Source organism: Tursiops truncatus, chromosome 2, assembly GCF_011762595.2.
Source record: "Tursiops truncatus isolate mTurTru1 chromosome 2, mTurTru1.mat.Y, whole genome shotgun sequence".
Taxonomy (NCBI): domain Eukaryota; kingdom Metazoa; phylum Chordata; class Mammalia; order Artiodactyla; family Delphinidae; genus Tursiops; species Tursiops truncatus.
The window spans coordinates 41,932,552-41,955,493 of record NC_047035.1 but is presented as its reverse complement, the minus strand read 5'-3'; the positions used below and the strand labels follow the sequence as shown (position 1 = coordinate 41,955,493).

Below are 22,942 nucleotides of genomic sequence, written 5' to 3'. Positions count from 1 at the left end.
GACAGGTACTGTACAAAATGCTTTACACGCATATCACATTTAATACAGTAAATATCCAGTTGTTTACTTCATTTTACAGATAGTGAAACTGAGCCCCAAGTCACATCCTTAGTAAATGCTTGTGGCCTGGTTCCATAGGCCACTACAGTAGAGATTAATTTCCAGACAGTGGGAACTTAGGGAGAATGAGTTTCCAGACACCTTCATACAAGTTTCTTCCTTGAAGGCCAGACAGGGAGAGCAGGGTCTAAATTCAACTTGCAACTTGTCTCTTTAAGAGAGAAAAGTAGGATAAGATGACCTCATGGAGTTCACTTCACCAGTTTTTTCTGCCCTTGAAAGGAGAAACTGCTGTTACAAGGAAAGAGTGCTAAGGATTTTCAGTGTAAAAAACTTGACAGTTACAGCAGGGACAAAAGAAAACTGTGACATCAGAGGAAAGAAAAGTTTCATGTGGTTATCACTTTATTTTTTAAACGCCATTCCAGAAAAGTAATCCCCCCTTGTATGGGTGGAGCAAGGGGAGGATACATTTTGTTTCCCATTCGAAGAATGATGTGAAACAGCTCATCTGTGTAAAATTGGCCTTGGCAGTGCTGCCGGGACCAGTGAGGCCTTAAGGAATCTGCTAAGTAAACGCTGATTGTGTAAGTAGTTGGCCCAAAAACTGGGGTGTGTTTTGCACACCGAAGCTTTATTCATGCCATCACGGCAAAAATATGCAAAGAAAGCTGTGACTTTCTCATAACGTGTCAATTACTGCTTCCTCTTTCCCTTCTTCACTCCAGGTCTTTTCTATGAACTATTTTCAACAGAGGCTGTTGACCTTATACGCATGAACAGCCCCAAGGCAGTGTGGACAGGACCACCAATGGCTGCACAGCACATGAATCACTTATTGTCTCTTAATTGCAAGTTCTGTCTTTTTCCGCATACCTACCCAGAGCGCCCACAGACATTGTTTGGACTCTTGGGGAGTACTGAGTGTTGGTTTTACTGACCTATATTGTTGAACTTGTCTTTTTTCTTTTCTTAATCCTTCCTAGTGACACAAGAAGATAGGAGATTATTCCATCCCGTCAAAAAAGCATATTTTGCTGGTAGCACATGACAATGGGAGTAGTTCCCTCAGGTTGATAGAGTTGATTGATATTTTCTGCTTCAAGGGAAAACCGTGAACTCTGCTTCATGTTGAATACATGGAGCCCAGTGGTCCTTTCAAAGAGGATTTGTTCCTTCACCACTTTGAGTCTTTTGGGGGTGTTTTAAAGCCCTTTCGTTTCTGAATTTGATTTGCCACCATTGAAAATTGTGTACAGCACATGCCATCTTCTCTCTTTACCCTGAACGCTTAGTACCCTGCTCTTCAATGTATCTTCAGCCAGACTCTCATCTTCATCAACTCTCATTGCTGCTCCTGGGAGCATAAAATCATCTCTTACCCTGTCACTGATTTCCTTGACCTTCCCCCATTGGTTGCTGTGATTTCTGAACTGCATGTATCTGATTTGCCTTTTCCATGCCTCTGCCATGGCTGTAGGATTTCTTTGTGAACAGTAACTCCAAGCAGGTAAGTGAGCTAAAACCCACACTTTGCTTAATGTAACTCCTTGGCTTACTATAAACTCGAAATGTCTTGGTTTTCCTAGGGTTTTTTTTTTTTTTTTCTGAGAGTGTAATACAATGCCTACTTAATTGCACATTGGGTTTCAACTCTTAACTGAATATTGAGAGGTATGCCTGAAATCTCAGCACAATACGAAACAGTTAAAGTTTGGTCACATGGTGCCTCTTATTATAAACTCCATGTTGTCTTTGTTTCCTAAACTGTTATCCAGTTCTAGAACTCTTTGGTTTCCTTACTTTTTTTTTTTTTTGGCCAGAGTTCCCTATTTTTTAATCTTTTTTATTTTTTAAATTGGGGTATAGTTGCTTTACAATGTTGTGTTAGTTTCTGCTGTATAACGAAGTGAATTAGCTATACATATACATATATCCCCATATCCCCCCCTCTTGGACCTGCCTTCCACCACCACCCCCCACCCCCGCGACCCCATCCTGCCCATCTAGGTCACCACAGGGCACCGAGCTGAGCTCCCTGCGCTATACAGAAGGTTCTCACTAGCTATTTGTTTTATACATGGCAGTGCACATATGTCAATCCCGATCTTGCACGTCCATTCTCTGTGTCTGCTTTCACTTCTTTCATTTTTTAATGGCATGATCTGTTTTTTAAATTGAGCCTGACCTTTAACAAAATCAAACTTGCTATTTATCAAGTCAATCTATGTTTTCACCTTGATGCCCAGTTTACTCAAACAGTATTTTATGTATAATTGTTTTATGCCTCTTCCACCATAAATTATGACTGGCCCTCATTGCTTACAGCTCTCTGTACAGCAGTAGAGTGTGTAAGTAGTGTTTTATTGTTAATCGAGGTAAATCGAACCAATGCCTTGAACTGCGCCCTCCCTGTTGTCCATCAGGCTCCAGGGTAATGAAAGGTACCATCTGGGCTTCGGAGCTTCCTGTTGCACATGAAGACGTTTGGGAGGTTTTATTGTTCAGCTTTCTGAGTGTTCAGGATGCAAATGGTTCTGGGGTGAATGGGCCCTGTAAATGGCTGGACCAGCAGTGGCACGTTTCAGCTGAGCTTGATTCATAGTGACAGTCCTTCTGTCTGCTCTCCATCGGGATTTGGGGGACAAAAGGAGGGTACCGTTCATTAATAACTTATGCATCTTCAACTTAGAAGCACTTTGTTCTTCCAAATAATGCTTTTTCAAATGTGGGTGGTCAGCTTTCCTTATTTTCCTTTGTCAACTACATTTTAGCCTTTGTTTCAATTCCACCACCTGCATACATTCCCCTGCTTACCGTCTCGGCTTTGCGTGTGTGTGTGTGTGTGTGTGTGTGTGTGTGTGTGTACAGCAAATATAAAGGAAAACTGTGTATCTGAAGTTGGAATGTCCCTGTTTGACTTTGATGGATTTCTTTCATGCTCCTTATAGAAAGAAGCAGATGCCATTGATGACACACTGGGCTCCAAACTTAAAGTCAGAGAGCTTTCGGTGATTGATGGTCGGAGAGCTCAGAATTGCAACATCCTTCTATCGAGGTATTGTTGATGTTGTCTAAACATTTCTGGTAGGACCAACTTTCTTTTTTTTCCTAATTTAATTTAATTTTTTTATACAGCAGGTTCTTATTAGTTAGCTGTTTTAAACATATTAGTGTATATATGTCAATCCCAATCTCCCAATTCATCTTACCACCCCCCGCTCCTGCTTTCCCCCCTTGGTGTCTATACGTTTGTTCTCTACATCTGTGTCTCTATTTCTGCCTTGCAAACAAGTTCATCTGTACCATTTTTCTAGATTCCACATATATGCGTTAATATATGATATTTGTTTTTCTCTTTCTGACTTACTTCACTCTGTATGAGTGAAGTTTCTAGGTCCATCTGCGTCTCTACAAATGACCCAATTTCATTCCTTTTTATGGCTGAGTAATATTCCATTGTATATATGTACCACATCTTCTTTATCCATTCATCTGTTGATGGGTATTGAGGTTGCTTCCATGACCTGGCTATTGTAAATAGTGCTGCAATGAACATTGGAGTGCATGTGTCTTTTTGTGTGTTTTTTTTTTTTTTTATAAATTTTATTTATTTATATTTTTTATTTTTGGCTGTGTTGGGTCTTCACTGCTACACGTGGGCTTTCTCTAGTTGTGGCGAACGGGGGCTACTCTTCGTTGTGGTGCATGGGCTTCTCATTGCAGTGGCTTTTCTTGTTGCGGAGCACAGGCTCTAGGCACATGGGCTTCAGTAGTTGTGGCTCATGGGCTCTAGAGTGCAGGCTCAGTAGTTGTGGCGCATGGGCTTAGTTGCTCTGTGGCACGTGGGATCTTCCCAGACTGGGGCGTGAACCTGTGTCCCCTGTATTGGCAGGTGGATTCTTAACCAGTGTGCCACTAGGGAAGTACCATGTGTGTCTTTTTGAATTATGGTTTTCTCTGGGTATATGCCCAGTACTGGGATTGCTGGATCATATGGTAATTCTATTTTTAGTTTTTTAAGGAACCTCCATACTGTTCTCCATAGTGGCTGTATCAATTTACATTCCCACCAGCAGTGCAAGAGGGTTCCCTTTTCTCCACCCCATCTCCAGCATTTGTTGTTTGTAGATTTTCTGATGATGCCCGTTCTAACCAGTGTGAGGTGATACCTCATTGTAGTTTTAATTTGCATTTCTCTAATAATTACTGATGTTGAGCAGCTTTTCATGTGCTTCTTGGCCATCTGTATGTCTTCTTTGGAGAAATGTCTATTTAGGTCTTCTGCCCATTTGTTTTTTTTTGGTTTTTTTTGTTTTTTTGCGGTACACAGGCCTCTCACTGTTGCGGCCTCTCCCGTTGCGGAGCACAGGCTCCGGACGCGCAGGCTCAGTGGCCATGGGTCACGGGCCCAGCCGCTCCGCGGCATGTGGGATCCTCCCGGACCAGGTCACGAACCCTTGTCCCCTGCATTGGCAGGCGGACTCTCAACCACTGCACCACCAGGGAAGCCCTTCTGCCCATATTCTAATTGGGTTGTTTGTTTTTTTAATATTGAGCTGCATGAGCTGTTTATATATTTTGGAGATGAATCCTTTGTCCATTGATTCATTTGCAAATATTTTCTCCCATTCTGAGGGTTGTCCTTTCATCTTGTTTATAGTTTCCTTCGCTGTGCAAAAGCTTTTAAGTTTCATTAGGTCCCACTTGTTTATTTTTGTTTTTATTTCCATTACTCTAGGAGGTGGGTCAAAAAAGATCTTGCTGTGATTTATGTCAAAGCGTGTTCTTCATGTTTTCCTCTTAGAGTTTTATAGTACCTGGTCTTACACTTAGGTCTTTAATCCATTTTGAGTTTCTTTTTGTGTATGGTGTTAAGGAGGGTTCTAATTTCATTCTTTTACATGTAGCTGTCCAGTTTTCCCAGCACTCTTATTGAAGAGGCTGTATTTTCTCCATTGCATATCCTTGCCTCCTTTGTCATAGATTAGTTGACCATAGGTGTGTGGGTTTATCTCTGTACTTTCTATCCTGTTCCATTGATCTATATTTCTGTTTTTGTGCCAGTACCATATTGTCTTGTTTACTGTAGCTTTGTAGTATAGTCTGAAGTCAGGGAGCCTGATTTCCTTCATTTTTTTCCCTCAAGATTGCTTTAGCTATTTGGGGTCTTTTGTGTCTCCTTACAAATTTTAAGATTTTTTTGTTCTAGTTCTGTGAAAAATGCCATTGGTAATTTGATAGGGATTGCATTGAATCTGTAGATTGCTTTGGGTAGTATAGCCATTTTCACAATATTGATTCTTCTAATCCAAGAACATGGTATATCTCTCCATCTGTTTGTGTCATCTTTCATTTCTTTCATCAGTGTCTTATAGTTTTCTGGGTACAAGTCTTTTGTCTCCTTAGGTAGGTTTATTCCTAGGTATTTTATTCTTTTTGTTGCAATGGTGAATGGGATTGTTTCCTTAATTTCTCTTTCTGATCTTTCATTGTTAGTGTATAGGAATGCAAGAGATGTCTGTGCATTAATTTTGTATCCTGCAACTTTACCAAATTCATTGATTAGCTCTAGTAGTTTTCCAGTGGCATCTTTAGGATTATCTATGTACAGTAATCTGCAAACAGTGAAAGTTTTACTTCTTTTTTTCCAATTTGTATTCCTTTTATTTCTTTTTCTCTGATTGCTGTGGCTAGGACTTCCAAAACTATGTTGAATAATAGTGGTGAGAGTGGACATCCTTGTCTTGATCCTGATCTTAGAGGAAATGCTTTCAGTTTTTCACCATTGAGAATGATGTTTGCTGTGAGGTTTGTTGTATATGGCCTTTATTATGTTGAGGTAGGTTCCCTCTATGCTCACTTTCTGGAGGTTTTTATCATAAATGCGTGTTGAATTTTGGCAAAAGCTTTTTCTGCATCTATTGAAATGATCATATGGTTTTTATCCTTCAATTTGTTATTATCGTGTATCACATTGATTGATTTGCGTATATTGAAGAATCCTTGCATCTCTGGGTTAAATTCCACTTGATCATGGTGTATGATCCTTTTAATGTGTTGTTGGATTCTGCTTGCCAGTATTTTGTTGAGGATTTTTGCATCTATGTTCATCAGGGATATTGTCCTGTAGTTTTCCTTTTTTGTGACATCTTTGTCTGGTTTTGGTATCAGGGTAATGGTGACCTTGTAGAATGAGTTTGGGTGTGTTCCTTCCTCTGATATTTTTTGGAAGAGTTTGAGAAGGATGGGTGTTAGCTTTTCTCTAAATGTTTGATAAAATTCACCTGTGAAGCCATCTGGTCCTGAACTTTTGTTTGTTGGAAGATTTTTTTAATATATATATATATTTTTTTGTGGTACGTGGGCCTCTCACTGCTGCGGCCCCTCCCGCTGTGGAGCACAGGCTCCGGACGCGCAGGCCCAGTGGCCACGGCACACGGGCCCAGCTGCTCCACGGCATGTGGGATCCTCCCAGACCGGGACATGAACCCGCGTCCCCCGCATCGCCAGGCAGACTCCCAACCACTGCGCCACCAGGGAAGCCCCTGTTGGAAGATTTTTAATCACAGTTTCAATCTCATTACTTGTGATTCGTCTGTTCATGTGTTCTATTTCTTCCTAGTTCAGTCTTGGAAAGTTATACCTTTCTAAGAATTTGTCCATTTCTTCCAGGTTGTCCATTTTATTGGCATAGAGTTGCTTGTAGTAGTCTCTTACGATGCTTTGTATTTCTGCAGTGTCCGTTATAACTTCTCCTTTTTCAGTTCTAATTTTATTGATTTGAGTCCTCTCCCTCTTTTTCTTGATGAGTCTGGCTAAAGGTTTATCAATTTTGCTTATCTTCTCAAAGAACCAGCTTTTAGTTTTATTGGTCTTTGCTGTTGTTTTCTTTGTTTCTATTTCATTTATTTCTGCTCTGATCTTTATGATTTCTTTCCTTCTACCTACTTGGCATTTTGTTTGTTTTTCTTTCTCTAGTTCCTTTAGGTGTAAGGTTAGAATGTTTATTTGAGATTTTTCTTGTTTCTTGAGGTGGGATTGTATTGATACAAACTTCCCTCTTAGAACTGCTTTTGCTACATCCCATAGGTTTTGAGTCATCATGTTTTCATTGTCATTTTTCTCTAGGTATTTTTTGATTTCCTCTTTGATTTCTTCAGTGATCTCTTGGTTATTTAGTAATATATTGTTTAACCTCCATGTGTTTGTGTTTTTTACGTTTTCTTCCCTGTAATTGATTTCTGATCTCATAGCATTGTGATCGGAAAAGATGCTTGATATGATTTCAGTTTTCTTAAATTTACCATTTATGACCCTAGATATGATCTATCCTGGAGAATGTTCCATGTGCACTTGAGAAGAAAGTGTAATCTGCTGTTTTCGGATGGAATGTCCTATAAATATCAATTAAATCTATCTAGTCTATTGTGTCATTTAAAGCTTCTGTTTCCTTATTAATTTTCTGTCTGGATGATCTGTCCATTGGTGTAAGTGAGGTGTTAAAGTTCCCCACTATTATTGTGTTACTGTCGATTTACTCTTTTATAGCTGTTAGCATTTGCCTTATGTATTGAGGTGTTCCTGTGTTGGGTGCATATATATTTATAATTGTTATATCTTCTTCTTGGATTGATCCCTTGAACATTATGTAGTGTCCTTCCTTGTCTCTTATAACATTCTTTATTTTAAAGTCTATTTTGTCTGATATGAGTATTGCTACTCCAGCTTTCTTTTGATTTCCATTTGCATGCAATATCTTTTTCCATCCCCTCACTTTCAGTCTGTTTGTGTCCCTAGGTCTGAAGTGGGTCTCTTGTAGACAGCATGTATATGGGTCTTGTTTTTATTCCCATTCAGCGAGCCTGTGTCTTTTGGTTGGAGCATTTAATCCATTCACATTTAAGGTAATTATTGATACGTATGTTCCTATTACTATTTTCTTAAAAAAATTACTTTTATTTTTATTTTATTTATTTTTGGCTGTGTTGGATCTTTGTTGCTGCACATGGGCTTTCTCTAATTGCACCGAGTGGGGGCCACTCTTTGTTGCTGTGCCCGGGCTTCTCACTGCAGTGGCCTCTCTTGCTGCAGAGCACGGGCTCTAGATGCATGGGCTTCAGTAGTTGTGGCGCGCAGGCTCAGTAGTTGCTCCGCAGCATGTGGGATCTTCCGGACCAGGGATCAAACCCGTGTCCCCTGCGTTGGCAGGCAGATTCCTATCCACTGGGCCACCAGGAAAGCCCCCTATTACCATTTTCTTAATTGTTTTGGGTTTGTTTTTGTAGGTCCTTTTCTTCTCTTGTGTTTCCTGCCTAAAGAATTTCCTTTACCATTTGTTGTAGAGTTGTTTTAGTGGTGCTGAATTCTCTTAGCTTTTGCTTGTCTGTAAAGCTTTTGATTTCTCTGTCAAATCTGAATGAGATCCTTCCCAGGTAGAGTAATCTTGGTTGTAGGTTCTTCCCTTTCATCACTTTAAATATATCATGCTACTCCCTTCTAGCTTGTAGAGTTTCTGCTGAGAAATAAGCTGTTAACATTATAGGAGTTCCCTTGTATGTTATTTGTCATTTTTCCCTTGTTGCTTTTAGTAATTTTTCTTTGTCTTTATTTTTGTCAGTTTGATTACTATGTGTCTCAGCATGTTTCTCCTTGGGCTTATTCTGCCTGGGACTCTCTGCGCTTCCTGGACTTGGGTGGCTAATTCCTTTCCCACATTAGGGAAGTTTTCGACTATAATCTCTTCAAATATTTTCTCAGGTCCTTTCTCTCTTCTCCTTCTGGCACCCCTATAATGTGAATGTTGTTGCATTTAATGTTGTCCCAGAGGTCTCTTAGGCTGTCTTCATTTCTTTTCATTCTTTTTTCATTATTCTGTTCCATGGCAGTGAATTCCAACATTCTGTCTTCCAGGTCACTTATCTGTTCTTCCGCCTCAGTTATTCTGCTATTGATTCCTTCTAGTGTATTTTTTTATTTCAGTTATTGTAGTGTTCATCTCTGTTTGTTTGTTCTTTAATTCTTCTAGGTCTTTTTTAAACATTTCTTGCATCTTCTCAATCTTTGCCTCCATTTTTTTTCCAAGGTCCTGTATCATCTTCACTATCATTATTCTGAATTCTTTTTCTGGAAGGTTGCCTATCTCCACTTCATTTAATTGTTTTTCTGGGGTTTCATCTTGTTCCTTCATCTGGTACATAGCCCTCTGCCTTTTCATTTTGTCTGTCTTTCTGTGAACATGGTTTTCGTTCCACAGGCTGTAGAATTGTAGTTCTTCTTGCTTCTGCTGTCTGCCCTCCGATGGATGAGGCTATCAGGAGCAACTTTTCTATCATGTGGCTCCAAACCACATGTTTGGACTCATCCTTTTACCTGGACTCTGCTGAGGGTCAGTTCTCTGAGTTTCTTCTGTCTGACATGAAGAGGACCGTTAGTGCCTCCTTTCCCTCGTGGAGTATGTCACAGCTGGATGCCTACTTTCTTGCAGTTTAATTTCCACAGACTCCTAAATCTTAAAGAGCAGAACATCTCAAATCAATGTTTTGTTTTGTTTTTCCAGAGAGCCTATAAAATGTACTTTACTCTTATTTATACCTCTTGGCTTTAGAGATTCTTTAGCCATTGAAGTAACACTGTCACAGAGTCAGCATCCACGACGAAGGCATGAAGGCTCTTTGTTTCATTTTGCTTTCTAAAGTCACCTTTTTATACTTCAAGATTATATTATTTCATGCTCTTTGTGAACATTTTTATGACTAAAAAAATATGTAAAACTCAAACCTCAGTGAAATACTAATTCATCCAGTTCAGCACTTTCAGAAGTATTTCTCATAATTAGTGAACCATCATGGCCTTGGAGCTTGAAAAGAAGAAAGGAAATTCGGGAACCTGGAATCTGATTATAGCTTCAGGCAATGTGTCAGGTTGTCCTGGGCACTTCAAGTAGTTTTTCTGAATCTAATTTCTTCTTTCTCTAAAAGGGACTTTCACATTAGACAGAGATACCGAGTGCTGATGAAGGGAAGGAAAATATAAAGAACCCTGAACTTTGAGGCATTATGTATAAGTCACATTGGTTACATTCTGGAAAGAATGTTATATATGTATCGAGGCTGGCATAAGGTGACTTTCAGGGAGAATAAAGACGGAAAGTAGTAGTAGTTGTAGTAGTTCTTATTTTTCACATGGTCTTAGAGTAGGTTTCTTTTAACACACAGCACCGCTGCTTGGTTTGCAGCATAGAAGTTTGATTGATAGCCAGACATATATTACTTTATGGAGCAAATGTTTCTTTTAGTGAAAGAGAAATTGAAGTTTGGTAAGACCCCTGAATTTTAATACAACTTAGTAAGGTAACATGAGCCATCCTGTTAGCATTTAATTTCTGCCTCTGGCTGGAAGCTGTGTAAGTGGCCGGGCCCTGTGTTTATCCCCACTTTTGTTCAGGAAGACACCACTGAAAATAGTTTTGAAGGGCTACATATTTTTTTCCTATGGTCTATACAATTTGTTTTGTTAAAACTTCTTTTTACAAATAATGTTTTTACTTAATAGCAAAATTAAATGAAAATTTGGGCGAAGTTTTTCTTTTAAAACCCTAGAATTTCCCCCTCTATTTTGCACTTTTGCAGTCTAGAGGAGCACTTTAAAAACAGCTTGGCAAAGGGAGCTATCACTCTGAATTTCTATAGTAATTTAAGTGCTCTAGCTGTGACCCAGTTTCTCATAGACAGATTATTCTCAGTACAAGATGCCACCGAGGGTAATTACACTAGTTATAGATAAGGTTACAACTCCTTCTGGCAAATTTCCCATCCCATTATTGGAGGAATTGTTTCATATTGTGGTATATCATTCCCTCATTACATCAAAAGTGTCAAAGGCTAAGGTGACTTAGAATGTGAATGTGTCTGAACTCTGTAAAAGATAATTTTAAGAACTTGCCTCATATCTGTTAAATTATCTATTAATATCTAATTTAATGGATAAGTATTACAATGAGCATAATTTTAAAATGTATTATGCATAACAAGGTGATTTTGAGATGCAGTTAACCTTATGGTAATTGGGCCTTATTGATCAGGGCCTAAAACCTTCTCTGCCACAGAGGATTCAGTACCACATGCTTGTCTGCTCAGTGGGCAGTGGTTTTACTCTCTCATCAGGAAAGCACAGGGCTAAAGGTAAAAGAAATTAAGCGGAACTAATTTGTTTTTATTTAGTTGTTTAACCAGTCAGCGGTTGGTTTACCTTGCTTTCACTCTCCCCTTTTCGTTGGCAATGCATGAGTACACACAAAAGGAGCCAGGGGCTTAAAGGAGGGGAGAGCTGTGATACTTTGCTTTGATACTTTTTGCTTAGAGTTATCGCTTTGGAGTGTTTATTTGCCTGGCACTGTGCTGGGTGCCATAGGGTGTCCCGAGACTTAAGGTAGCACTGTTGCCTTTGGCAGTGCATGGCTAACTGGAGAACAGTGACACAGGCAAGATGACCTGTGAACAGTTCAGGCCTTAGACTGGTCTGGCTGGAAGGAGACGGGGAGCCCAGCCAAGGTGGGGCGAGGGGGCAGCAGCAGGGTTTCCCTGAGAAAGTGGGCCTCGAGGGCCATTAACAGTTACACAGGCAGGGGAGCGGAGGCAGTTCCAAGGGTGCAGCAGGAGCAAAGGCACCAGAGGGGGTACGGGCCGGGCTATAGCGAGAGCCCTGTAATTGCAGCAGACGATTATCACTTGGATTAAATGAGACCAGGCAGGAGGGCCTGAGATCCAGGCCTGGTGCCTTTGTCAGGGCCCGAGTCAGCCCAGGGTCAGTTTATAAAATGGAAGTAATGAAAGCAGTGGGCTTGTAAGAATGAGACCCAGCGTGTGAGAAGCACTAACAGAGTGCCTGTATGTGGCAGCTGCTCAGTTAATGGCCCGTTTGTGTACCTGGGGGATCCGGAATTGGTGCCGTTTGTTCCAGAGAACAGCACTGTCTTAATGAGGTTTTGAGTCTGATCTCTGACGGGTTTGCAGGATACGCTGGAGGGGTCAGAGCTGGAGGCACAGGCTGCTCTCAGATAGGGAGCTCTTTCTATTGCCCAGCTCAGACCTGATGAGGGACAGACTGGAGAGAGACAAAACCTGTCACTAGCATTTAGAGACTGATTTTTCTGCCTGGGGACAATGAGTAGGAATGTTTCCAAGTTGAAGTCAAGATTTCCTACCTTTCCACACTTAGTGTCTTTCTTCTTTTCTGCTTATTTCATTCCCAAAGACTGGCGACCCTCTCTGTGTCTTACCTTGCTGACTAGGAATTTAATTACCAGCCACACAGTCATTACACCAGATTCCACCGCAGTGAAAGCCCGTGGCATGTTCCATGGGCAGTATTGTGATGCACACGTGTCTGCAGCACTTGGTTATCTTTAAAAGCTCTTCTTACCCCCATACCACGAAAGTTCACGGACCCTTTGGCCAGGGGCACCTGCCACAGCCTTGCCTGGAGCCGAGAAGGCAGCAGGAAGGAAAGGCCTTCTCATCCCAGGGGCCGAGCAGGGGAGGAAGTACAGGCCCTTTTTATGTGCTCACAGCATGAGAGTCCAGCGTCCCTCACAGCGCCCAGAAAGAGGCTGTCTGGAAGGTGTGACGCTCCAAGCCACCAGGGACCCTGCCTTTGAAAGACTTGAGAAGTGAGTAGAATGGACACGAGGTACCCGAGAATGAGACCTGTTCGTCAGGCCCCTGGAAGAGCCAGCAACAACTTCTCTGCTGTGTGTATGTAGGTGACATGGGGCAACTTAAGATTCACTCTGCTTTATTCCCTAAAACAGACCTCTCCCTTCTGTTAAAAAAGAAAGAAAGAAAGAAAGAAACTTGGAAGCTGGCTTATATTGCAAAAAGAACCCACCTAAAATACACTTTTTTGAAGTGTTCTGCCATTCTTTTTTTCCAGATGCTCACTTAACATGACAGCCGGGGTGTAGTAAACCACAAAAGGCTACTTTAAAGGAGAGGGGTTTGGCTTAAATCCACTGAAGCAGAGCTAAAGTTGATCTAGCCATCCATCCTTAACTTAGTTTAATTATGCCTGGATGTTCCAGTTCTCTGGGCAAATTTTTGAAATACCTGAGTAGAGCAAGGTGGAGTTAAATACTGGTTTTAAATGGCTGGTTTGTTTCCTGCCTTGCAAAGAAAGTCGAAGTGGATGTCTCACAAGTTGCCACCCTCCTGCACACCAGAACACTGCCAAGCTTTAAAAGCAATTAAAAGGTTAGGATTGGTAGGGTCCTTAAATTACAGAGATTAGCGACTCAATCTGTGGATGACAGATGATACTAAGAACTCTTTGGCAACCTATAGAAGCCTCCCAGAGGGCCGTGTACCCTTCTCCTCTTTCCCCAAAGGTACAGCTTTTTTGTCTGCTCCCACAGACCACGTGCAAGGCAGGATGTTGACAGGTAGATTTTCTTAAGTACTAGCCATTAAAGTCTCAAGTCTCTTTGTGGGCCACATGAAGAGAAACCAAAATTGTTATGAATTAGAGCTAGTGTTTGGTCCAGACAGCCTCTGGGGATTGAGCAGCATAAATATATACAATTTCAAAAGCAAGACGTTCTGCACTCCATATGGGGAGCTAATGAAATGCAAATCTGATACTTCAAGTATTGTTCTCACTCTGATGTTCAACTCCTTTTCTCTTAAATGCAAAACAGAAGGACTCAGCAGAAAGACACCATGAAGTGGTTTCTTCAACTCCGTGTGAAAAGGACACAGAACTAATCTTTTTCTTTTTTAAATAAGTGGAGCTTTTCTCGTGGTAACTAGACATTTCCACAGCCAGCTGGTTTTCATCAGTGGCAGTTTCAACCTTACTTAGTGTCCCACTTCTTTGGCCTTGCATGGCTACACCATGGTGTTTGCCCTTACTTGACTCAAGAGCCTTTAGTGTCCTGGAATCTAGGGCTACCCAGGGCCCATGTGGTAGAGACCCTGATGCCGGGATACAGTTTTTCCCATCGTATGTTTTACCCATGCCAACTCGGCTAAATTGTTCCATTTAAGTTTGGGAGTTTTCCATTATGATGTTCTAGTGAACATATTCATGGGAAATGACTGACTCCAGAATGACTAAATCAATCTAGAGACGTCTGCCCAGATCCAGAGTCACTGTCCACAGCCCAGGAGTTATTATGGTGCTACAACTTGGACTAGGGAAGAGAATGGGTCTTATTCTAGAACATGGACAATTTGGCACGTTGCCTAGGTGCTCTATTTGGGTTTGAAAGCATGAAATAGAAGAGAATGATATGTGTACAATAGGATTCCCAAATCTGTTCCTTCCCTGGCCTACTTATTAGTACATGAAACAACATTCAGTTTCAATGGCAGGATGGATGGTTTTAACAAGATCATGTCAAAATCTGGAGAAATAGGACAAGCCAGAGGTGTCCAGAGTGGTTTCTTTCCTCCTTCGTGGGCTTTACGGCCACCCCTGCACTCATCCAACCCTCTCGTTTACCTGGGAGAGCACAGCTGACCGTGTATGCTTCATGTCCCCTTGTGTGGAGTGTTTCAGCTTATCATTAGATTCTCTCAAACATTATAACCACCTTTAAAATAAGCACCATGTCTTCTAATTATTTTTTAATTCTCCCAGGTCTAATGGGTGCTCTATACAGAGAGGAAACTCTGATGAAACAATGGGTATGAGAGCACTTTGGGAAGTTTCATGATAACCCTACTAAGCGCTGTTTATTTATCAAATAGCTGCCCTTAAATATTAATGTTACATAAGTACTGCTGCTTTCTTTTTTTCTGGGTGGAAAAGTCTGCCTTGCAGAGTATACGTATAGTTTATCGAGCCCTTTCTATGGCCAGACACTATGCTAAACATGTCTCATGCATTATTTCACTTTATACACAGACAAAAATCCTTTTTTTTTTTACATAGGTTATCATTATCTGTATTTTATAGATGAAGAAACTGAGGCTGAAGAAAAAAATTTTTCCAATTTTTCTGACACTGACCAAGAAGTGTCAGAGCCAGGCACAGCCTGTCTGATGCCAAAGTCCCTTCCTTCAAATGTTACACATGAAGGCTATATGCCTTGCTCTGTATCTGTGTGTTCATGTCTTTATTCCCAGTCCTAAATGTCATTCTTCTCGAAGATCATAAACTAGAAGAACTGATCGAATAATTGTACTATAACACGTTAGTGGTAGCTTATAAGGAAGTAAGATTTTTTAAATAAGTCTAGGTCTGATGCTTACAAGTAGAACAAAAGAATGACCCTATTGTTACAGCTAATAATCTGATTAAGATTTTTTTCCCTGGTTAAGACTTTTGGTTGTATGTAATAAAAACATATTTTTACAAGTATGTTTTAATTTCAACTCTTTTCACAGTCAGTACTTTGTTGTCCTGCCAGAATCAAGACATAAATCCTTAACATAAATTAGTAAATCATATGAATTAATGGTAGACAGAAAAACAGAAAATAGATCTGGGTTTTTGCTTAAATCCTTCCCTATGAGATATTAACTAGATAAGCATTATTTGTAAAAAGAATTTGGGATTAGCAATCAAAAGTCTTGGGTTTGTGTTAGATACTGCCCCTCTGGATATGTTTGACCTTGGGCAAATCACTTAGCCATTCTGAGGCTCATTTTCTCCCTCAATTAAAAAAAAAATCATCACAGTTAATTTGAATGCCAAATGAAATAATACATATGAAAACTCCTCAGCTATACATTTTATATATCAACTATTCAGTTTTTTAACAATAACATAGATCCTGCTAACCTTCTCAAAATCCATTTTTAATATGAGAGAGAACTTTAAACACTCCTGGCACATAAGTTAAAAAGTTAGTTTTCCCCTTTCACCTTCAATTTGTGGATACTGTATATTAAAGAAAACAGGTATGTGTGGGGGGTGTTTTCCCTAGTTCTCATCCTCCAATCCCTTGTTTAAGGAAACTAAATGGTAGAACGTAACAGCTTTGTTCTGTGTGTCAGCAGAGCATTAGAAAGCCCTGGAAGAATGTTAAAGCCGTTTCAAAAGACTATTTTTAGGGGCAACATTGTCAGGAAATAAGCTTTCACTGAGAGATTTGGAGAAAAACTGGCACTTGAAGATCAACAGCTGGGACAGCAAAATGCATTACCTTGTATTAAATGTTTACGGCTCAAGCCGATATCGTTAACAACGAGTAAAATATTCTTTCTCCAGGTTGAAATTATCCAACGATGAAATCAAACGGGCAATTCTAACCATGGATGAGCAGGAAGATCTGCCCAAGGACATGTTGGAACAGGTGAGCTGCCGGGCAACGCTCAGAGCACGGGTGACACCGGACTCTCAGCAGGGAGGGCGTACTGAGGAAAGGAATCTGGTTGTTGCTGGTAGATGATTTCCTCATCTCTGAATTGAGGAGGTTGAACCAAGTTTCCACACAGCTGTCAGAAGCCTCTAGGACTTGATTCTTCCCTTGTTTCCAAAATGATGGGTGAGAAGGACAGTCCAGACTTCGTCAAATGCCTGGGACCCTCGATGCTGGAATCTGTCTCTCATGCTGCCTGCCATCAAGTTGTTACTCCTTAGCAGGTCATAGAAATCTACTAGCTTTAGTAGAAAATGTCTGTTTCACTGGAATGTTGAGAATCTCAGCACTGTGAGGTCACAGGCTGCACTGCATAAACTGAGTCATTGCTTAATCCCTGACACAATTTGTGTCTTGGTCTTGGCTCCCTGTTCCCACAACCACAGAAGCCACTGTTAACCCCCTAGCACTGTCATCTTCATCAAAACACTCGTATGTGTCATAAGGTGGGGTGTAAACTTCTTGGGGCTGGGCCTTGTCTCCGTAAGTTGTATAGCACCCTTCTTGCATTGTAAATGGCAGGAAGTTCAAATGCTGGGGATAGTAAGTATGGCGTAGATTTATACACAATCAGTATACATCCTTGTCCGTGGTACTTGAAGATAATTTGTATTCTTTATGTCCAGGCAACAAGTTGGATGTGGTGCCCTAGCCTCTCGTCATGCAGTGTTTCCATAACATGCTCCGTGCAGCCACTCCAGCTGTGTTGTGTGTTGTCAGCAGCTTAGTTCAGTTATTTCCCAAATGATACTGTTGATGATGTACTAGCAGATGCCCCAGGGATTGTTACCTATCTCTCAGTCTGGCCCTAACTTTTTCTGTGCATTGTGGGGACAGTCTCTGAATGCTCTAAGCCTGTTCTGTCTCCTTGTCCCTGCAACAGAATCATATTTTGAGAGATTTTGGTCAAGAGGCCTCCATTTGTTAGAGCCAGGACCACTTAAGGTCAACAGTGGACACAGGTGATCATGATTTCAGGCTGAACTTGAGGTATCACCTGTAGGCAGGCTCAGCTCCCAGGAGAAGAGGAAATGGATACTTTGCTCCGCTAACAGGGACCCCAGTGGAGTGCCTGTATGCGTGTGCATTTTCCACGGTTCTCACTGGTTTCCCAGAAGGCCTCAGATACCAGGCAGGGAGGAGTGATGTGTGTGGTATCACCACACCTCCATGGACCCGCCCCTCCCTGAAACCTCTGCAGCTGCAGTCATCCTGGGTGAAAACTGTCACACTTAGCAGTGGAGAAACTTTTCTTGCTGTCCTTTTAAGTTTTGATTTAGCTCCCAAAATAGCTAATGACTATGTTTCCAAGTCTGTTCGGATGCTCTGTGTATAAATAGTTTAAACGTATTCCTTTTTTCGAGCATTTTTAGCTCCTCTGCCCACTCTTCCCTCCCTCGCGGAATACGAGTCAAAACAGAGCCTCTGCCCCAAGAGAGTGGAGCCCAGCTGCCCTCTGTCCCTCCCTGGCCCCCAGGTGACCCTGCGCTCCAAATGCCTGCATCAAAAACTGCTTCACCCAGAGTGAAGAACTAAGCAGAAAGCTGCTTTAGTCCTTAGGTCTTCAGCCTCTATCGATAAGGTCGTATGCTTAAAATTCCACGAGATCTGTTTACTGTGAAATTGCAACCAGCAAAATTCCTCCTTGAGGGAAAGGATTTCAGAATCTTGCCAAAAGGGCTTGTAGTGCAAATAGAACGTACTTCAAATAAATACAGGTAAGAAAATCAGTCTACTGAAGCAGAATCTGGCCAAGTGGATACTTTTGACCTGGCCTCTGCTGATAGTTGTGGGTGTCTTGCTCTCTGCTCATCTCCCAGGCTCTTTCTTTTCCTCCTTATTCTACCCCCCTTCCTCTGCTTCCTTTGCCTTCACACAGCATCCTTTACTACTCGGTATGATCTGCATTTGAGCCACATTCCACCCCTCCTCTCCTGCTGCTTTTAGCCACTGAGATCAGATCTCAGATGAGATCCATACACTCCCCTTTCTTGGGATGCACACCTTTCTCCTTATCTCCAGCTGTTTGTCTGGCTCTTCATTCCTCTCAAAACTGTCCAAACACAGTCTGTTCTTGACTCTGACTTGAGACGGCCTGAGCCTTTAGCCTGTGCCTCTCACTGTGCTCTTGTGAGTAACAAGAGACAGATGGTGTCTGTGTTATCCTGAACAGGGGCCTGTAGGCTCAGCAGGGCAGGTATGGGGGGACCCCTGAAACTAGAACTGAATTTCCTTGTCCAGAAGGAAAAAATCCAAACTCAGGGGAAAAAATAAGCCTTGTCCTCTCTCTTCTTCCTTCCTTCCCTTGCCCTACTACCTTCCCTCCAGCACTGAGGAAGAACAAGAAGACACTTGTCCAGTGTTACCATTTGAACATGGGAACATCCATGCCTAGAAGCTCTCAGGCCACCAGACCTGTGAATTCCCTGGCATCTACTTCCGTCTTTCCGCCTTCCACCCCATTAGGAGAGAGGGGTGTCCCTGGCTTCTACTCTGGCCCATCCTTTCCTTCTGCTCAGGGACCTCACCCAGGGGGCCCTGCCCCTCTCCTCAAGGTCTTCTACCTTGCCCTCTCAACATGTAACTTGTTCAGGTCCCAGCCCTTCCCACACACACCTCTTAAGACTGCACATCCCCATCTGCTACTGTCCTCTTTTTTTTTTTTTTTTTTTTTTTTTTTTGGTGGTACGCGGGCCTCTCACTGTTGTGGCCTCTCCCGTTGCAGAGCACAGGCTCCGGACGCACAGGCTCAGCGGCCATGGCTCACGGGCCTAGCCGCTCCGCGGCATGTGGGATCTTCCCGGACCAGGGTACGAACCCGCGTCCCCTGCATCAGCAGGCGGACTCTCAACCACTGCACCACCAGGGAAGCCCCTCCTCTCTTTTTTGACACAGCCAGTTCTTGAAAGCTTGTTCACTCTTCCTCACCTCACTGCAGTCCGTCCCCCTCACCTCCCTTAAGCTGTTCTCACTAAGGATACGAACTTTCTTGTTGACAAAGCCAGGGAGTACTTTGCAGTCCTTATCTTCCTTGACGTATTGGTGGTGTGTGACACCGATGGCCACTTGCCCCATGGTGAAACACCTCTTCCCTTGGCCCTGTGATTCCACATAGGCCCCTCCACTGCCTTCTACGAAGGTTCCTCTTCTTGTTCTCATCGCATCAATGCCGGCTTCTCTCCAGCCCTGCTTTTTTCTCTTGATGGGCCCCCTGGTTACCTTACGCACATCCATGCATGTTGTAACCCAGACCAAAGCTTTGTCTTCCAGATTTCTTTGGGATTTCAGACCCATTTGTCCACCTGCCTACTAGAAATCACAACTTGGTTCTCTTGCCAGTATTTCAAACACTAAATTCACCTTCTCCTCACCCACCTTCCTCCAACCTTCTCCTCCTGGGTTCCCTGTTACACTCTGTGTACATCATTGCCCAAGCCAGAAGCCTGGACCTCATCCTTTTGACCCTCATCTACCACAGTCGACAAGTCAGGCCAGTTCAAACCCCATAAATATCTCTAGAACCTGTCCACTACCCATTCCAGGCCACCACCGTCTCTCACCTGGATTACTGCATCAACAATCTAATCACAGTCCCCAATACTTTTGATCCTTTCTAGTTCTTTCTCCATTCTGCAGGCAGAGTGTTCTTTTTAAAGTGCAAACTCATTCCCCTACTTGAGATTTTAAGTTACATCCCATGCCCTCAAAATAAAGACTGAATTTTTTGCAAGGCCCTTGCTCCTCCCTGACCTTGCCCACTGCTGCCCTCCCCCACTGCTGTGGTGGCCGCTCTTCCTCCTCTGTAAGTGCTGCACTGCCCCTTCCAGAACCCAGCATGATAAGCACTCTGCCTGGAATATATCTCCAACCTCAAACCGTTCATCTCCTTCCCTGTAGTTCCAATTCTCTTTCTCTGCTGGTGGTACCCAGACTGACTGCCTTTTCTGAGCTCCCTTAATTAAATCCAACGAACCTGCTAAATGGACCACCCAATGCCAGCATCAAGTTTATGGGGAGGATCTCAGGGTCCAGAAGCTCAGTGTAATTTTTTTTTTAAAAAGTCCAAGAATATTTGATCTAGAAAATAGCACACAAACACAGCCCTGGGCATACACATACACGTTTGTGCCTTTAAAGAAAATTAGACACATACAGAAGTGCTTTTCCTACTTTAAGTATTATTGCTATCTCTTCCACATTCCATGCTCATTTCTTCATCCAAAATAAAATATGGAATCAAAAACTTCACATCCCATTGTGTTCCTCTCACCTAACTCTACATGGAGCAAAAAATGAGATGGAATTAGATAAGCCAAAGAAATAAGCAAATTGATTAGAAAATACACATAAAATTACTCATTTCAGCATGATGTAATAGGAAAAAAACATAGAGCTGGAAGTCGAGACCCAGGTTCTATTTCTGAAGATCACACACACTTGCTTTATAATCCTGGGTGAGTGACCTAATCTCTCTGGACCTCAGTTGTAGCATCTTCTCATGAGAAGGTTGAATCTCCAAAGCCCCTTTCTAATGGACTATGTAAAGTGGGTCCTAGTAAAGAACTTCCCAATTCTGATTTGAGGGGCACTATAGAACACGTAGATACCAGAAATGAATCTTACACCGGTTTAACTACTTTCAAGTAAAAATAGAAAGGTTTTTTTCCCATTTTATTGAAATATAATTGACATACATCACTATAAATTTAAGGTGTGTGGCAGAATGGTTTGACTTACAAATGTGAAATGATTTCCACAATAGGTTTAGTTAGCATCCATCATCTCATATAGATAAAAGTGTTTTAAAGGCAAAAAACCAAAACAACCTTTTTTTCCCTTTCTGATGAGAACTCTTAGGATTTACTGTCTTAATAACTTTCATTATATATCAAGCAGCAGTGTTAATTATAACCATGATGTTGTACACTACATCCCCGTTACCGATTTATCTTGTAACTGGAAGTTTGTACCTTTTGGCCACCTAAATGGAAAGATTTAATCACTTCATTGTATCTGAACAGTCACCTGTGAGGAGAGCTTATAAATTAAATGTTAAAATTTCATCTTGGGACAAATTTAACTGAACGCGTGAAAAATTAGGGCAAGAATTTAAATTATAAACCTCAGTTTCAATATTTGCATGTACTTTTTAGCTCTTGAAATTTGTTCCTGAAAAAAGTGACATTGATCTGTTGGAAGAACATAAACATGAACTGGATCGGATGGCCAAGGCTGATAGATTCCTTTTCGAGATGAGCAGGTGAGTTTGAAAATGTTTAAAAAGCAAAGATGGGGCTTCCCTGGTGGCTCAGTGGTTGGGAGTCCTGCCAATGCAGGAGACGCGGGTTCGTGCCCCGGTCCGGGAGGATCCCACATGCCGCGGAGCGGCTGGGCTCGTGAGCCATGGCCGCTGAGCCTGCGCGTCCGGAGCCTGTGCTCCGCAACGGGAGAGACCGCAACAGTGAGAGGCCCGCGTACAGCAAAAAAAAAAAAAAAAAAAAAAAGCAAAGATGCCGCTGGCCTTTCTAAGGAAGTGAATCTTTTGATTCCTGTTGAATTATCTGGGCCAGTTAACCTGCCTTAACTTGAAGCCTTTTTAAATCCCCGAATCTCCTCAAGTCTGAGTTGTGTGGAACTTGATTGTTTTGTTTATGTGAGTTCTCGCCCATGGGTGAGCCAGGGTCAGAGTTTCTCACAGTTATCTCTATTTCTGGGCCTCTTTGGCTCATGTACTTTAACCTAATCAAGTCATAACTTTTCTGGGTTCTAGTCAGTGTCATTCTCCTCAGCACTTTGATCCCTTGGGATTCTAGCCCACTCCTCCTTATACCTCAACATCTCAAGGTGGTTGTAAAATAGAAACAATGGGCAGACTCAGAGGTATCAACGTAGAGCCCACATAACTAAATAGCCAGGGTCTGGATGTCAAATCATGACACACGCAGACATCACTAATCGATCGTGGCACTCTTCCCACGGAACCTTGGCAAGCTTTCTCAACCCTTCTCCAGAAAGCCCCGCAGCAGCTGCTGCTCCGTAATTGAGTTTGGCATGTGAGCCGAGTTGCTTTGCCATCCCAGGCCTAGCGAATTGATTCTGCATTGGACAAGGACCAGTGATCCTGAAACTCTCAGTCAACCCCAGGGCAGAGCTCCTCCCCTGAGTGCCAGTGGCCTACATGGTGGCCAAGGTGAACATGCCACTCTGCATTTCTGCTATATCTGGACTTATTTTTGTTGTTTCACCTCAACTTGCCATTTTGCATACTACTGTAGAACAAAGGATGGTTTTGAAATTTTGACACGTATGCCCAGCAACCCTTCGTGTAGACAAACACATGGCCACCTGCAATAACTGCGCCTTAGTAACTGTCTAGATGTTTGCACGTGTCTTAATCCTGCTATCAGCCCTGCCAGGAGGGCTGTCAGGCAGGGAGGTATTCTCTGCTGGCAACTGGAGGAGTTAAGGTTCCTGCCCAAGGTCACCTAATAAGAGCAGAACCTGGCCTGCATCTGTCTG

General features: G+C 42.2%; 1 protein-coding gene across 4 annotated transcripts in view; it reads left to right on the top strand.

Moving 5' to 3' along the window:
- Positions 1–22,942, top strand: part of DAAM1 (dishevelled associated activator of morphogenesis 1) — a 179,184-nt gene that overhangs the window by 131,503 nt on the left and 24,739 nt on the right. For 3 of the 4 annotated variants that reach the window (XM_019923333.3, XM_019923340.3, XM_019923350.3), the window contains 4 exons: positions 3,012–3,118; positions 12,632–12,730; positions 16,273–16,357; positions 21,577–21,683. In XM_019923333.3, the coding sequence (XP_019778892.1) occupies positions 3,012–3,118; positions 12,632–12,730; positions 16,273–16,357; positions 21,577–21,683 (398 nt within the window). The remainder of the gene's footprint in view (positions 1–3,011; positions 3,119–12,631; positions 12,731–16,272; positions 16,358–21,576; positions 21,684–22,942) is intronic. The other variant, XM_073800420.1, reaches the window with a different exon arrangement.